General features: G+C 40.6%; 1 protein-coding gene and 1 non-coding gene across 2 annotated transcripts; both read right to left on the bottom strand.

Moving 5' to 3' along the window:
- Positions 1-430: 430 nt before the first annotated feature.
- Positions 431-6,860, bottom strand: pax9 (paired box 9). Its single transcript, XM_089004839.1, has 3 exons — positions 6,728-6,860; positions 4,415-5,074; positions 431-1,794 (listed from the first exon to the last, which is right to left on the bottom strand). The coding sequence occupies exons 1-3, from the start codon at positions 6,729-6,731 to the stop codon at positions 1,610-1,612; spliced, it is 849 nt and encodes a 282-aa protein (XP_088860965.1). The 5' UTR covers positions 6,732-6,860; the 3' UTR covers positions 431-1,609.
- A 3,659-nt stretch (positions 6,861-10,519) lies between these two features.
- trnaa-ugc (transfer RNA alanine (anticodon UGC)) lies at positions 10,520-10,591 on the bottom strand. The gene has a single exon. It is a non-coding gene; the product is annotated as a tRNA-Ala (tRNA).
- Between the last annotated feature and the right edge of the window lie 5,936 nt (positions 10,592-16,527).

The raw sequence follows: 16,527 nt of genomic DNA, 5'->3' as shown, positions 1-16,527 counted from the left end.
TATATATATTTTGTATATTATATTTTTATTATATCTTTTTTATATATTATACAGGCTATACATATCTTTTTATTTTATTATCTTTTTTTTCTTCATTTCGAAATAAAATACATTTGATTGAAAGATCACAATACTGTCTCCTTGTCCTTCAAAATAAAATGAAAATTATTTTGCCAAAACTAGAGATGCACCAATCAATTTACTTGAAACAAAACCCAATAAAAAATGACTTAAGAATTAAATATTTAAAAACTAAAATAACAATGACTAATTTTTTGAAGTGTTTAAGCCATAGCCAACTTGAAAGTGATTTCAGTTGTTCCGAAAAAACAAATGTCGTAAAAATGTCTGTGAACAAAAGAATGCGTTTCCTGTCCTGGTTGAGCTCATTTATCCGTTTCCCTTCACAATAAAGTTCCAAAGTTCCGTACCAGGCAAACAATTTAATAAGATACGTACATTCAATTTCATTGTGCAACATCGTTTGTCCTGTTGTCGCTGTTCCGGTCCGGTCCGGTCCGGTCCGGCGACAACGGACGTCCGTACGCCAATTGGGAGTCTTTCAGGCTAATTGCACTTCATTCGACGTGCTTGGGATTCTAATAAATAAGAAGAAACACAATGACAAGCTTTTTTTCCCACAAATTGGGGGGGGGGGGGGAGGGGGGACAATTGTCTGTAATGATTCCCAACCAGTGTGTCCTGGCACATCGATGTGAAGAAAAAAAAATCCAAGTTCCTTCATTGCTATAAAAAAATATTATTTTCTCGAAATAATGTGCTTTGTTCAGCTATTTATCCCAGTGATAAATTACACAAATAAATGCGTTTGTAAAACGGGCCAAAAGCGGACACTGGGGGGGCTGGGGGGCGATTTAATTCGGTTTGTGAGATTAATTAGAAAGTGAGAAAAAAATATGTTGGTGCTGGAATCATCTTTGTTTTGCTTCGAGAAAATAATCACTGCAGGATCTTACACGAATCGTTTTCTTTGCGATAAATTCGATGTGACTACTAACTAAAGAACATATTTTGATTTGAGCTCACCTTGTCCACTTGTATTTATAAAACAAAGCACCTTTTAACGTATCCTCAATTTCCTTTCCTATTTTTTTACTTTGTTTGCTTTTGAAAGTCTTTTTTTCTCTCCGCCGAATGTAACGTTTGCTTCAGTGGTTGTCTGATCTGTTTGTTTTCTAAGTCAAGTATTAAGTCAAATATTTGCTCGAAGTTCCTGAGATTTTATTTTTCAACCGTAAAACGTGTGCCTTGGCTCAAAGGTTGGAATCATCGCAGCAATCAACAACAACAACAACAAAATCATATGAAAGTAGAAAATACAATTTAGGAAGTACCCTGAAAGCAACATTTTCCCTCTTCCGGTTTGTTGGAACGTCGATTTAAGGTCTGCGCATGCGCGTGGAAGGCCAATGTCGGTCCACCTGTCGAGGAGTATTCCGAGCTGAGTTCGCCGCCATGTTGGAAGTCCAACAATTACGTGAAAAAATAAAATCCTGTGGTCCTTCATTGAAAAAAAAAACAGTCATTGCGGATGTCTTCGCCGATACGCGGACAACTTTGGCGGCTTGTCGAGTCCGGCGAGCCACCGTCACAGTTGCCACTGACCGGCGGCGGCGGCGGCGGCGGCGGCGGCCGCCATATGTGTACGGTCGCAAAGGCCGACGTGATGACGCTGTACCCCGTGAAGGCTGACGCTCGGGTGGTGGGCCGTCGGGAGGCCCGGATGCTGGCCGCCGTGGCACAACTGCTCGCTGTGGGCAAGCCACTCGGCGTCTGCTCGGTGAGTGACAACAAGAAAGCATCGAAACAAAAGTCACCGTTAAATCCAATGGCATGCCCCAACTGACACAAAATGGCGGCCGCGCTCGTTACGCTAATGTGCGGTTTCACGTTCACACAAAACTTAGCAAAAAAAAAAAAACTCATTCGCTAACATTAAAAAGTACAGACACTTTTTAAAAACTAAAATAAATAAAGGCCCCGATTCAACTCGTGTTCGAACTGGCAACCCTGACTGGAAACACCTGCACTCCCATCATGAGATCCTTGTGAAAAATATGTCAATTTTGACATTTGCCAGCGGTTATTTTTTTTTTTTGTGCTGCCGTCACACCGGCTTAAAACCCCGCCAGGTCGCACGAAGGGGCTGTTTCGAACAATTCGGGATGGAATATAAATCACTAAAATATGATTATTAGACGCGCTTTGAGTGTGATGTAACTGTCAAGCGGGACTGTCGGCGCCATTTTGGGGCAAGGCTGAAGTTTTGACAACAAACGATACAAAGATCAAATACATCAATAGTAATGTTGCTTCTGTTGTTGTACTCCCACCCCTTTTCTTTTGAGTCTCCCTATTTCAAATCAATCATTGAAACAATTAATAACACGATTATGACGTCAACACGGGTTGACTTGTTGTTTACTTCTGTTTAATATTGAAAAACCACACGATTTACAAATTGTCAAACTAGCGACCAGAAAGTGCAAATTAAATATCTGTAAGGTATATTATGAACTTAAATATTCAGAGAACTGTAAAAAATATATATATTTAAAGACAGTTACAAAGTATTTGTACGTAGTTCAGATTTTTTTTTACCGATCTCAAACGTAAAATGCACTTTCGTCACATTTGGGGGTGGGTGCCCTTCTAAATACAAATACATTGTTACGATTCCACAAATGTTATAAATAATGCATTATATTATTCGAATGATACATTTGAATGAGAAATGTTATAAAAAATATCAACATCGACAAATCTTTGTATTTTGACGTCGTCACAAGGCCTAAAATGGCGACCGAATATGCCCGCGAAAAACACTCCAACTTGACGTTGACATCGTCAAGCTTGTTTCCTCATATTTGGGCTGATTTCGAATTTATGTCGTGATTATGAAATATGGTTCTCACACAAGCCCAGATATGTATAGACCTGAAATCTCCCACAATGTAAAATATGACGTAAGTGCGTCGAATAAATGCTAATTCGACTCACAATTTTTGACGTCTGTGATGACGTTTTCGACATTCAAATCAGGCTGCCCGTGAGCCACCAAAATGTGACAACAAATCCCAGCATAGCCTTTCATATTCATTCTTGACATGCATGACAGACACAGACACGTCAACTGAAGGCCAATGTGGCAATCCACACGACGCGGCCATTTTTACATTTGGTTACATGTTGTCCTGTTTTTTTAACAGATTTTTTGCCCCGTTAATTTTAGTGCAGACGCATTTTCAATTTGTCTTTTAGACGTTTTTCATTATTGTTAAAATACAATCCAGTATTGTTTTTTATATATTACTAAATACCTAAATATGGTTACTTCTACTGTTATAATTTATTTGTTTGTTACGCATGCATTGCTGCTTTTTTATTTTAAACCCACATTTTTTAGTCTTTTGTGGTGGTGTTAGGTTAAATAATACATGCAACACACACACACACACACACACACACACACACACACACACACATTTTTCGGCCACATTATTTTTAAAATCAATATTCCAGAAAATTTTAGAAATCATATTTTGCCTCCATCACGTTTACCCAAAAATATATATACATTATATATTATTTAATGAAAAACTGCAGATTATTGTTAAATAAAAATGAAACCGTCTGGAAAACCCTGCACCTGACGTCACCACACACACATCGCGATTGGAGTGTACATGTACACGTTAAAGCTTATTTGTAAAGCGAAAATATTATGGGATGTCGACCGACTGCTGATAACACATGCAGTGGAATATTTAGAACATCATTAATAGTGTGTGTGTGTGTGTGTGTGTGTGTGTGTGTGTGTGTGTGTGTGTGTGTGTGTGTGTGTGTGTGTGTGTGTGTGTGTGTGTGTGTGTGTGTGTGTGTGTGTGTGTGTGCGTTCCAATCACACGATGTCAATCAAAGTTGCATTTTCTAGTGACACTTTGCATGTAGTCAAAATAGTACAAATCAATATTTTTTTGTGTGTAAATGATAATTTTTCAATCTCGTGTTCCAGACCTTCAAAAGTGATTTGGTCACGGGAAAGCAGTTTTTCCTCCTCCACAATTGCCACCGCCAATTTGTGCACCCCAGCGCGGGCGCAGCTGCGCGGCAAGCCGGCGAGAGGAAGCCCCGCAGCGGCCTGACAAGCCTTCCCCTCACCGGCCTCCTCCAAGTAACCACAAAAAATGGAGGGTGGTGGTGGGGGGGGGGTTACGCCAAATCTCACGTTGACACGGAGCATTAGTGTTGATTTACATCGTGTCACGTGACACGTGTTTCCGGGGTAGCGGAGGGCGAACCGTTTGGCTCGGCGTCCCCATTTTACGCAGCCCGCCAAAATGCTAAGCAAAGTGGCGAAATCCCGCCGGAAGGAGAGGAGAAAACGTCTTACTTTGCTGCTCGGTGATGGATCGGATGCCCAGAATATCCGTGACCGAGTGCGACGAGGGCCAGATCCGGTGCATGGCCACGTGCGCCGGGAGCGCGGGCACGCCCGGCGGCGCGGCCACCTTGGAGCCCGGGTACGAGTACAAGTGGTTGTAGGAGAGGGCGGCGGGGGGCTGGGACGGGTGCGGCTGCGGCTGCGGGTGCGGGTGCGGGTGCGCGTGCCCCGGCGCCGACTGCTTGGCCGCCTCGTAGGCGCCCCGCTGGGCCAGCTGGCCGATCTTGTTGCGCAGGATGCGGCTGATGGAGCTGACCGAGGGCAGGTTGAACTTGTCGCACACGCCGTCGGCCAGCAGCCGGTCGCGGATCTCCCAGGCGAAGATGCCCGGGTCGCGCTGCTTGTACGTCCGGATGTGCTTGACCACGGCGGGCGTGGTGACGCGCGGCTTGCTGCCCCCGATGGCGCCGGGCAGGATGGAGCCCGTCTCGTTGTAGCGGGCCAGGATCTTGCTGACGCAGCCGTGCGAGACGCGCAGCTGGCGGCTGATGTCGCACGGACGGATGCCCAGCTGGGCCAGTTCCACGATGCGCAGGCGGATGGCGTTGGGCAGCGGGCGCCCGTTCACGAACACGCCGCCCAGCTGGTTCACCTCGCCGAAGGCCGGTTCTAGCGACGACGACGACAACGAAAACAGGCGAGGGGCGGGGGGGGGGGGGGTCGTCGGAGATAGCCAGTTAGTCCTGCATGGACACTTTTTCTGAAATGCAAAATACTCAACTGCCTTACGGAAGCGTCGGGGGGGGGGGGCAATGCCTCCTGTTATGCTTTAAACTTCGCCTGTGGTTGAGCACATCGACCGCCATTTTTTATTCTTTATATGGGGAACATTCTTTTTCTCATGCATCATCATGCAAAATAATAATAATAATAATAATAATACCCCCCCCCCATAAAAAAACGAGTTCGTACGCCGAATCCCACGCCTATCAAAACGTCATCCCTGGAGTTCGTTTAACGCTTCGGTTCTGCTTCACTGGCGGGCGTCACGCTGAGGTTCACAACCCCCCTCGCCCCCCCCCCAAAAAAAAAGAATAAGAATAAAAATTGAAGGACCGTAGCAATGACATTTTAAAATATAACCTCGAGATCATTAATGTTGACTTCCACATTATGACAGATTGTGCCAAAATTATTTTTTTTTTTAAATCGCAACCCGGCCGGTTGCGATAACGTTGACGTATCGTATATCGATAATATATCAATCGATACCTATCGAATAGAAAGTGAACTTTGCCGACGTCATGCTGAGAGTCACTTCAAGGTCAATATCCCAGAGTCGGCGATGAAAGTCACGTGAGCGTCATTTTTTCTTGAAATTCCTAAATTGATATGGGAAATATTTTGGATTGTAGAAAGCGACTAGACTGGACTGGATGCTTGTCTTGCAACAATCTTGACGCCATTTTTGTCCGTGTAATTTGCTTGCATTAAACGCGCCTGCATGTTTTATGAATTCATTTTGCAGATTTTTTTAATGATATTAATAATTGTTGATTATTTACCGAATGCAAATATTCGAGTGTGCCAAAGTGCACCTTTTTGCATCATGTTGAAATCTGCGTGTGAAAAAATGGCATATCCCAGCTGCATTTTTCCTCCCAATATATAAATATGATTTTATTTTTATTTTTTTTGGGGGGGGGGGGGGTGTTCACGCATGCATCGACTTGCTTTCGATTTGTACTTTTGATGAATTTGACAGGATGATCGTATCCCGAAACAGAATGCTGAGATTGGACTGTTGATGTGCAAATCGTTTGGATCGATGTTCAAGTTCATTTTTTTTTTTTTTTTTTTTGGGGGGGGGGACGTCTTCTAATAATGCTGAAACGCCAGTTCAACACACACAAAAAAGCAAATCCAAAAGTCCCAAAACAACTTGAGTCGTGTTTAGGTTCGCGCGTGGATCTTTTATAGATGTTATGGCGTTCCGATTTTTTAGGGATGTCGTTGTTATTTAACTTTTTTTTCTCTCCTGCATGCGTTTTCTCACATTCTGTGACGTCAAAGAATTCCATGGCACGAAGTTATCTTCAGACAATTTTCCATGCCTAGTGCCCCCCCCCCCCCCAACCACCATTTCCATTTCCTCTCTTTACACGCACTTGGACCCACGCGACACGGGCTTACGATCAACGCTATATATCCGGCGGCGGACCACAGCGAGGGGGCTCCTAAACCCGGAAAGCGGACCCCCCCCCCCACCACCACCACCACCACCACCACCACAAACTTCCCTGGAGCTCGTTGTCGACTCACCCATCGCGTGGAAGCCGCGAAGCAGGAACACGGCGGCGTCCGCTTGCTGCTTCTGCTGCTTCTTCTGCTTCTTCTGCTTCTTCTGCTTCTGCCTGGGCTGCTGCTTGTGCTCCGGCTTTGCGTCCAGCGCGTCCAAAACACAAGGCGGAAAAAAACTCCTCCCACCTCCTCCTCCCCCACGGCCTCCCGCTACCTCCTCCCCCTCCACCCCACCTGCAAGCGGCGACCACCAGGCTGCTTTCCGGGCAAGCGGCGGCGACGACGGCGGCGGAGTTCGACGAGACGGAGCGCCGAGCTTCGGAAGCGTTTGGCGAGCGAATGAAGACGCGAAGTTCCCGAGGAGGTTGTTTTTGCGTCGGCTCCCGACCCCCGATTGGTTGAGAGCGAGCAAGGCGCGCCGCTATTGGTTGGCGGAGTTTGACGTGACGCTTGACCACCGCCCACTTCCGCCTGCCTCTCTCCCACGACCGCCGTGCTCAGAAATCACTCTGACGGCACGTCACCGCCAATGTGTTTGTTATTGAGACAGATGGGACACCAGTGGCCGCATCCACGCGGCGTGCGTGAAGACACGCCCCCCCCCCCCACCCCCACCACCACCCCATTATCTTCGCCTCGAGAAAAAAAAAGATTCCGATGGCAAGTTTACCCGCAAGCGATTGTATTTTTTGGAGTGTGTGTGCATGCATGCAGTACAATACAAGCTGCAACAAAGCGCTTAACGTGGACAGCTATCATAGGATATAAAGCAGTCACAAAGATAGGAAAAAGCACCAGGCAGTAAAAGTAAGACTAAGACTGAATCATGATGAGTTAAATGCCGAAGGGTACTTACGATAAATGGTCGTTTTTTTTGGGGGGGGGAGGCTAAAAACGCCTTACTATACATGGTCATTTTTTTCAGTTAAAAACGCCTTACATGGTGGTTTTTTTTCGGGTCAAAAACACCTTACTATATCTACATACTTGGCAATAAAGATGATTCTGATTCTGATTTTATACATGGTGTATTTTTTCGACCAAAAACGCCTTACTATACATGGTCGGTTTTTAACAGAAAAAAACGCCTTACTATACATGCTCGTTTTTTCGGGTCAAAAACACCTGCTATACCTGATCGTTTTTTTAGAGTCAAAAACACCTTACTGTACATGGTCGTTTTTTGGGTCAAAAACGCCTTACTATATACATAGTCGTTTTTTTCGCCTAAAAACGCCTTACTATACATGGTGGTTTTTTTGCAGAGAAAAAAAACGCCTTACTATACATGGTGGTTTTTTTTCGGGTCAAAAGCACCTTACTAAACACGGTCGGTTTTTTTTTTTCTGAAAAAAACGCCTTACTATACATAATCGTTTTTTTTTTTTCGGGTCAAAAACGCCTTACTATACATGGTCGGTTTTTAACCGAAAAAAACGCCTTACTACACATGGTGTTTTTTTTTCGGCCAAAAACGCCTTACTATACATAGTCGTTTTTTTTTTTCCAGAAAAAAACAACTTACTATACATGGTCGTTTTTTTTCGGTAAAAAAACGCCTTACTATACATGGTCGTTTTTTTGGGTCAAAAACGCCTTACTATACATGGTCATTTTTTTTCGCCTAAAAACGCCTTACTATACATGGTGTTTTTTTTTCAGTTAAAAACGCCTCACTATACATGGTCGTTTTTTTCGGTCAAAAACGCCTTACTATACATGTATGTTTTTTTGGGTCAAAAACGCCTTACTATACATGGTCATTTTTTTCGGTAAAAAAACGCCTTACTATACATGGTTCTTTTTTTCGCCTAAAAATGCCTTACTATACATGGACGTTTTTTTCGCCTAAAACGCCTTACTATACATGGACGTTTTTTTCACCTAAAAACACCTTACTATACATGGTCGTTTTTTTCGAGGCAAAAACGCCTTACTATACATGCTTGTTTTTTTCGGGTCAAAAACGCCTTACGATACATGGTGTTTTTTTCCGGCCAAAAACGCCTTACTATACATGGTCGTTTTTTTGCAGAGAAAAAAAAACGCCTTACTATACATGCTTGTTTTTTTCGGGTCAAAAACGCCTTACGATACATGGTGTTTTTTTTCGGCCAAAAACGCCTTACTATACATGGTCGTTTTTTTGCAGAGAAAAAAAACGGCTTATTATACATGGTGGTTTTTTTCGGGTCAAAAACACCTTACTAAACACGGTCGTTTTTTTTTTTTTTTTTTTTTTTTCAGAAAAAAACGCCTTACTATACATAATCGTTTTTTTTTTTCGGGTCAAAAACGCCTTACTATACATGGTCGGTTTTTAACCGAAAAAACCGCCTTATTACACATGGTGTTTTTTTTCGGCCAAAAACGCCTTACTATACATAGTCATTTTTTTTTTTCCAGAAAAAAACAACTTATTATACATGGTCGTTTTTTTTCGGTAAAAAAACGCCTTACTATACATGGTCGTTTTTTTGGGTCAAAAACGCCTTACTATACATGGTCATTTTTTTTCGCCTAAAAACGCCTTACTATACATGGTGTTTTTTTTTCAGTTAAAAACGCCTCACTATACATGGTCGTTTTTTTTCGGTCAAAAACGCCTTACTATACATGTATGTTTTTTTGGGTCAAAAACACCTTACTATACATGGTCATTTTTTTCGGTAAAAAAACGCCTTACTATACATGGTTCTTTTTTTCGCCTAAAAATGCCTTACTATACATGGACGTTTTTTTCGCCTAAAACGCCTTACTATACATGGACGTTTTTTTCACCTAAAAACACCTTACTATACATGGTCGTTTTTTTCGAGGCAAAAACGCCTTAGTATACATGGTTGTTTTTTTTCCACAAAAAATGCCTTACTATACATGGTCGTTTTTTTCAGTCAAAAATGCCTTACTATACACGGTCATTTTTTTGGCCTAAAAGCGCCTTACTATACATGGTCGTTTTTTTTCGACAAAAAAACGCCATAGTATACATGGTCGTTTTTTTCGACAAAAAACGCCTTAGTATACATGGTCGTTTTTTTTCGACAAAAAACGCCTTAGTATACATGGTCGTTTTTTTCGACAAAAAACGCCTTAGTATACATGGTCGTTTTTTTCGAAAAAAAAAAAAAAAAAACGCCTTACTATACATGGTCGTTTTTTTCGACAAAAAATGCCTTACTATACATGGTTGTTTTTTTCAGTCAAAAATGCCTGACTATACACGGTCATTTTTTTGGCCTAAAAGCGCCTTACTATACATGGTCGTTTTTTTCGACAAAAAAACGCCATAGTATACATGGTCGTTTTTTTCGACAAAAAACGCCTTAGTATACATGGTCGTTTTTTTCGACAAAAAAACGCCTAAGTATACATGGTCGTTTTTTTCGACAAAAAAACGCCTTACTATACATGGTCGTTTTTTTCGACAAAAAATGCCTTACTATACATGGTCGTTTTTTTCAGTCAAAAATGCCTGACTATACACGGTCATTTTTTTGGCCTAAAAGCGCCTTACTATACATGGTCGTTTTTTTCGACAAAAAAACGCCATAGTATACATGGTCGTTTTTTTCGACAAAAAACGCCTTAGTATACATGGTCGTTTTTTTCGACAAAAAACGCCTTATTATACATGGTCGTTTTTTTCGACAAAAAACGCCTTAGTATACATGGTCGTTTTTTTCGACAAAAAACGCCTTACTATACATGGTCGTTTTTTTCGACAAAAAACGCCGTACTATACATGGTCGTTTTTCAATTAGAATATGAACAAGAAAGCCTCACAATGGGGAAATTTACAAAAATCATAAGTGGAGATGCTGGGGATTGAACCCAGGACATCATACATGCAAAGCATGCGCTCTACCACTGAGCTACATCCCCCACTCTTTTTGTACCAAAAACGCCTTACTATACATGGTGGTTTTTTTCAGCTAAGAAAAGCCTTACTATACATGGTCGTTTTTTTCGGTCAAAAACGCCTGACTATACACGGTAATTTTTTTGGCCTAAAAAACGGCTTACTATACATGGTCGTTTTTTTTCAGTCAAAAACGCCTTACTATACATGGTCGTTTTTTGGTGCTAAAAACGACTTACTATACATGGTCGTTTTTTGGTGCTAAAAATGCCTTACTATACATGGCCGTTTTTTTCGCCTAAAAACGCCTTACTATGCATGGACGTTTTTTCGCCTAAAAACGCCTTACTATACATGGACGTTTTTTTCACCTAAAAACGCCTTAGTAAACATGGTCGTTTTTTTCAACCAAAAACGCCTTACTATACATGGTCGTTTTTTTCAAGTCAAAAACGCCTTACTATACATGGTCGTTTTTTTCGCCTAAAAACGCCTTAGTATACATGGTGGTTTTTTTTCAAGTAAAACGCCTGACTATACATGGTCGTTTTTTTCAAGTCAAAAACGCCTTACTATACTTGGTCGTTTTTTTTCCGAGTCAAAAACGCCTTACAATACATGGACGTTTTTTTCGCCTAAAAACGCCTTACTATACATGGTCGTTTTTTTCGCCTAAAAACGCCTTACTATACATGGACGTTTTTTTCGCCTAAAAACGCCTTAGTATACATGGTCGTTTTTTTCGCCTAAAAACGCCTTACTGTACATGGACGTTTTTTTCGTCTAAAAACGCCTTAGTATACATGGTCGTTTTTTCAAGTCAAAAACGCCTTACTATACATGGACGTTTTTTTAAAAAACGCCTTACTATACATGGTCGTTTTTTTTCGGACTAAAAAACGCCTTACTATACATGGTCGTTTTTTTCGGTCAAAAACGCCTTACTATACACGGTATTTTTTTTTGGCCTAAAAAAACGCCTTACTATACATGGTCGTTTTTTTTCAGTCAATAACGTTTTTTTTTTTTTTTTTCAATTAAAAAACGCCTTACTATACATGGGTTCGTTTTTTGGGGTGCCTAAAAACGCCTTAGTATACATGGTCGTTTTTTACGGCTAAAAACGCCTTACTGTACATGGACGTTTTTTTCGCCTAAAAACGCCTTAGTATGCATGGTCGTTTTTTTCAAGTCAAAAACGCCTTACTATACATGGTCGTTTTTTTCCGTCAAAAACGCCTTACTATACATGGTCGTTTTTTTCCAGTCAAAAACGCCTTACTATACATGGACGTTTTTTTCGCCTAAAAACGCCTTAGTATACATGGTCGTTTTTTTCAAGTCAAAAACGCCTGACTATACTTGGTCGTTTTTTTTTCCGAGTCAAAAACGCCTTACAATACATGGACGTTTTTTTCGCCTAAAAACGCCTTACTATACATGGTCGTTTTTTTCAAGTCAAAAACGCCTTACTATACATGGTCGTTTTTTCCGTCAAAAACGCCTTACTATACATGGTCGTTTTTTTCCAGTCAAAAACGCCTTACTATACATGGACTTTTTTTTCGCCTAAAAACGCCTTACTATACATGGTCGTTTTTTTCAAGTCAAAAACGCCTTACTATACATGGTCGTTTTTTTCCGTCAAAAACGCCTTACTATACATGGTCGTTTTTTTCCAGTCAAAAACGCCTTACTATACATGGTAGTTTTTTTCTGACAAAAAACGCCTTACTATACATGGTCGTTTTTTTTGGGTCAAAAACGCCTTACTATACCTGCTCGTTTTTCAATAAGAATAAAAACAAGAAATCCTGACAATGGGGAAATTTGCAAAAATCACAAGTGGAGATCGTGGGGATTGAACCCAGGTCCTCATACATGCAAAGGATGCGCTCTATCACTGAGCTACATCCCACCTTTTGTGCTACAAAAGAATGCCTTACTATACATGACCGTTATTTTCGGGTCAAAAACACCTTACATGCTGTTGTTTTTTTTTCGGTTAAAAACGTCTCACTATACATGGTCGGTTTTTTTTTTTTTCAGAAAAAAAAAGCCTTACTATACATGGTAATTTTTTTGGGTCAAAAACGCCTTACTATACATGGACGTTTTTTGGGGTCAAAAACACCTTACTATACATGATCGTTTTTTTTTCAGAAAAAAATGCCTTACTATACATGGTCGTTTTTTTGGGTCAAAAACACCTTACTACACATCGACGTTTTTTGGGGTCAAAAATACCTTACTATACATGGTGGTTTTTTTTCGGCCAAAAACACCTTACTATACATGGCGGTTTTTTTTCAGGTCAAAAACACCTTACTATACATGGTCGTTTTTTTCGTCTAAAAACGCCTTACTATACAGGTCAAAAACACCTTACTATACATGGTCGTTTTTTTTTTTTTCGGGTCAAAAATACCTTAGTATACATGGTGGTTTTTTTTCGGCCAAAAACACCTTACTATACATGGCGGGTTTTTTTCAGGTCAAAAACACCTTACTATACATGGTCGTTTTTTTCGTCTAAAAACGCCTTACTATACATGGTCGTTTTTTGGTGCTAAAAACGCCTTACTATACATGGCCGTTTTTTTTTTCGGTAAAAAAACGCCTTACTATACATGGCCGTTTTTTTGGGTCAAAAACGCCTTACTGCATGGTCGTTTTTTTTCGGGTCAAAAATACCTTAGTATACATGGTGGTTTTTTTTCGGCCAAAAACACCTTACTATACATGGCGGGTTTTTTTCAGGTCAAAAACACCTTACTATACATGGTCAAAAACGCCTTACCTTAGTATATACATGGCCGGTTTTTTTTTTCGGTAAAAAAATGCCTTACTATACATGGCCGTTTTTTTCGGCCAAAAACGCCTTTCTCTCCATGGTTATATTTGAATTTTTGATTCATAATTTCTTTGTGTTATTATTATTATTAGGAGGATATTAGGATGATGATTATTATCGTAATTATTATTTAAGTTGATTCTCTGTATGTGCTTTCTATTTGTCGTTTTTTTTCTTTTTCTTTAATTTCACACAATTACTTGAAGCACTGGCATTTACCAGTGGAACAATGCAGTGGGGACAAGCGATGACGTCGTTTGATTGCTACAGACCCCGCCCCCTCATGTCTCTACCGAAATGAAACATTTTTGATTGACGTCTTTTCAGATGTTCTCTGTAAATCATAATTAAGTGACACAATATTTCATTTTTATTTACTAGGCATAATAATGTCAAACTGCCAAGTGTGTGTGTGCGTGTTTGTATACGTGTGTATATGTGTGTCGCGGGCGTCTTCACGTGCATGCACTTTTCGGTGCTGATCCACCGAGATACTGCAGCGCCCCCTGGCGGTAAGCGTCAAGTAGGTAACAAGTTGTGAGTGACAGGTGCTGCAGTGCACAAAACTATCCCGGAGAGGGCAGCAAAGACCCACAATTTAAAAGGACGCCAAAACATCAGACTTGCACAAACGTGAGAGAGACACAGAGAGACAGAAAGAAAGAGAAAGAGAGAGAGAGAGAGAGAGAGAGAGAGAGAGATGAGGGGTGGAGTGAGAAAAGCAAGAGAGAGAGAGATGAATGGTCCGATTAAGTACATAAATGAGTGAATAAATAACTAAACGAATGGATGGATAAATAAATAAATAAATAAATAAATAAATAAATAAACAAGCGAGCAAACAAACAAACTGAATAGCTAAATACATAAATGGCCAATCAACAGTAATTAATTTTTTGGAACAGTTGTGGAAAGTACGAAGGCTCCACTTTAGCAAATGCAGGAAGCTTTTGGCTGAAAGAAGAAGAAGAAGAAGAAGAAGAAGAAGAAGAAGAAGAAGAAGAAGAAGAAGAAGAAGAAGAAAAGAAGATGAAAAAAAGAAAAAGAAAAAGTAGAAAGAAAAGAAGAAGAAAAAAGAAGAAGAAAAAGAAGAATAAAAGAAGAAAAAAGAAAAAGAATAAGAAAAAGAAAGAGAAGAATTAAAGAAGAAAAAAAGAAAAAGAAGAAAAAGAAGAAAAAGAAAAAGAAGAAAAGAAGAAGAATTAAAGAAGAAGAAAAAAGAAGAAGAAGTTTTGTTTGGTTTTGTTTGGTTTAGTTTTGCCGGTATTCCTCAACCAATAAATGAGGTTCGCTGATGTGGGCGGAGCCGATGCAAAAAGAGGAATCTGCCCACTTCCGCTATTTGATATGGATATCATGGAGGAAGGCGCGGGCCCAGCCAAACCCTCTTGGGTGGTCGTCCCTGCCTAGTGGGTGGGTGTTGTGTTGTGCTGTGTTGTGTTGTGTTGGGCAGGGGGAAGCTAACAAAAGAGGAAGATGTCGATCATTTGTTCGTGGCTGTCGCCATTTTGCGTTTGATTGACGCCCAACGAGCGGCACAATGTGCGTCACGTTGGCAGGATAAATCCCGCCTTGTTCCGTGTTGTCATGGCTCTCAATGGGGGAGCCCCACAAAGCAAACCCCCCCCCCCCCCCCAAAAAAAGACATTTTTCTTTTCTTTTCTTTTCTTTTCCACGTGTGATGCGATTAGTGTTCAGCACGCCTTCACAAGCTGCTAATTCGAATTCACACTTTCCTTCGTCGTTTCAAACCTGATTTGAAAACATTTGCATTCTTTGAATATTTAGCTTGACCGAGAAGTTACTGCAGGTCATTTTTTTTTGGGGGGGGGGGGGTGAACCGTTTATCAGCTATGTCAATAAAAATAAATAAACATCCATTAAAAAAAGAAATAAAATACAAATATGAATAAAAATAATAAATAGATAAACCGCTATGTCAATAAAAAATAAATAAACAAGTATATAAAAATAAAAATACAAATAAAAACCAAATAAGTAGATAAACAACAATTTAAATACAAATAAATACATATGAATATAAGCAATGAAAATACATTAATAAAAATCTAAATATAAAATAACAAATACATAGATAGATAACTATCTATGTAAATTAAAATATATATAAAAATGCATACATGTATATAAATAAATTAAGAACTAAAAATAAATTGATAAAAATCTAAATAAAAAAATAACAAATACATAAATAGATACGCAAATAAAAAATATAAATTTAAACAAATAAAAACGTTGATTCAGAAACAACAGAAATTCGCCCCAAATTCATCAAATCGGTTGTGTGACGTCCGCATGACGTCACATAAATTCACCCCCCCCCCTCCAAAAAAATAAATAAATATCAACAACCAATCCCAAAAAAAATGCTTTGTCACTATTCTGACGTCATTCACTTCCACAAGTCCCACCAAATCCTCAAATCCCCCCCCCCCCCCCCCTAATTGCATGCTATACCAATTTGTCCAAATTAGTTGCAAGTGGTCGTTAATTACTGACTTTCTATGCAAATTCTTGACACGTTGTTTGGGCTGCGAGAGTGTCGGTGGGGTGTGTGAGGGGCGTGGTCATTGTCTGTGTGTGTGTGTGTGTGTGTGTGTGTGTGTGTGTGTGTGTGTGTGTGTGTGTGTGTGTGTGTGTGTGTGTGTGTGTGTGTGTGTGTGTGTGTATTTTGTTGGTTGTCACTTGCCACCCAAGACGGTGATTGATGGGGCGGGCGCAATTAGCGTGACGTGAAGGGACTAGCGACGCGTCTCTCGAAGACGCGTGACTTTCCCCGCGAGCTCGCCGCTCATTCGTCACCTCCTCCGGCAAACAAAAAACAAAAAAACAAAAGGGGGTGGGACGGGTGGGTGTTATATAAAAGCCTCGATGTGTTTGTGTAAACACTGTTGGAGCAAGCACGTCAAGTGGACTTGCTGGAAAATCCCTTCAAGTGCTTCTTTCCTTTTTCTTAGCCACGCCCCCTTTTCCAACTAATTATTTATTTGCACCGAGCAAACACACAGTGGAGCTGGATTATTATTTTCTTTTTTTTTTTTTTTGGGGGTGGGGGAGGTGCGGGGGGGCGGTGTGCGCGATCAT

This window comes from Hippocampus bargibanti, linkage group LG09, assembly GCF_051943395.1.
Source record: "Hippocampus bargibanti isolate YZ-2025 linkage group LG09, ASM5194339v1, whole genome shotgun sequence".
NCBI lineage: Eukaryota > Metazoa > Chordata > Actinopteri > Syngnathiformes > Syngnathidae > Hippocampus > Hippocampus bargibanti.
This window is presented reverse-complemented; position numbering and strand designations above follow the sequence as displayed.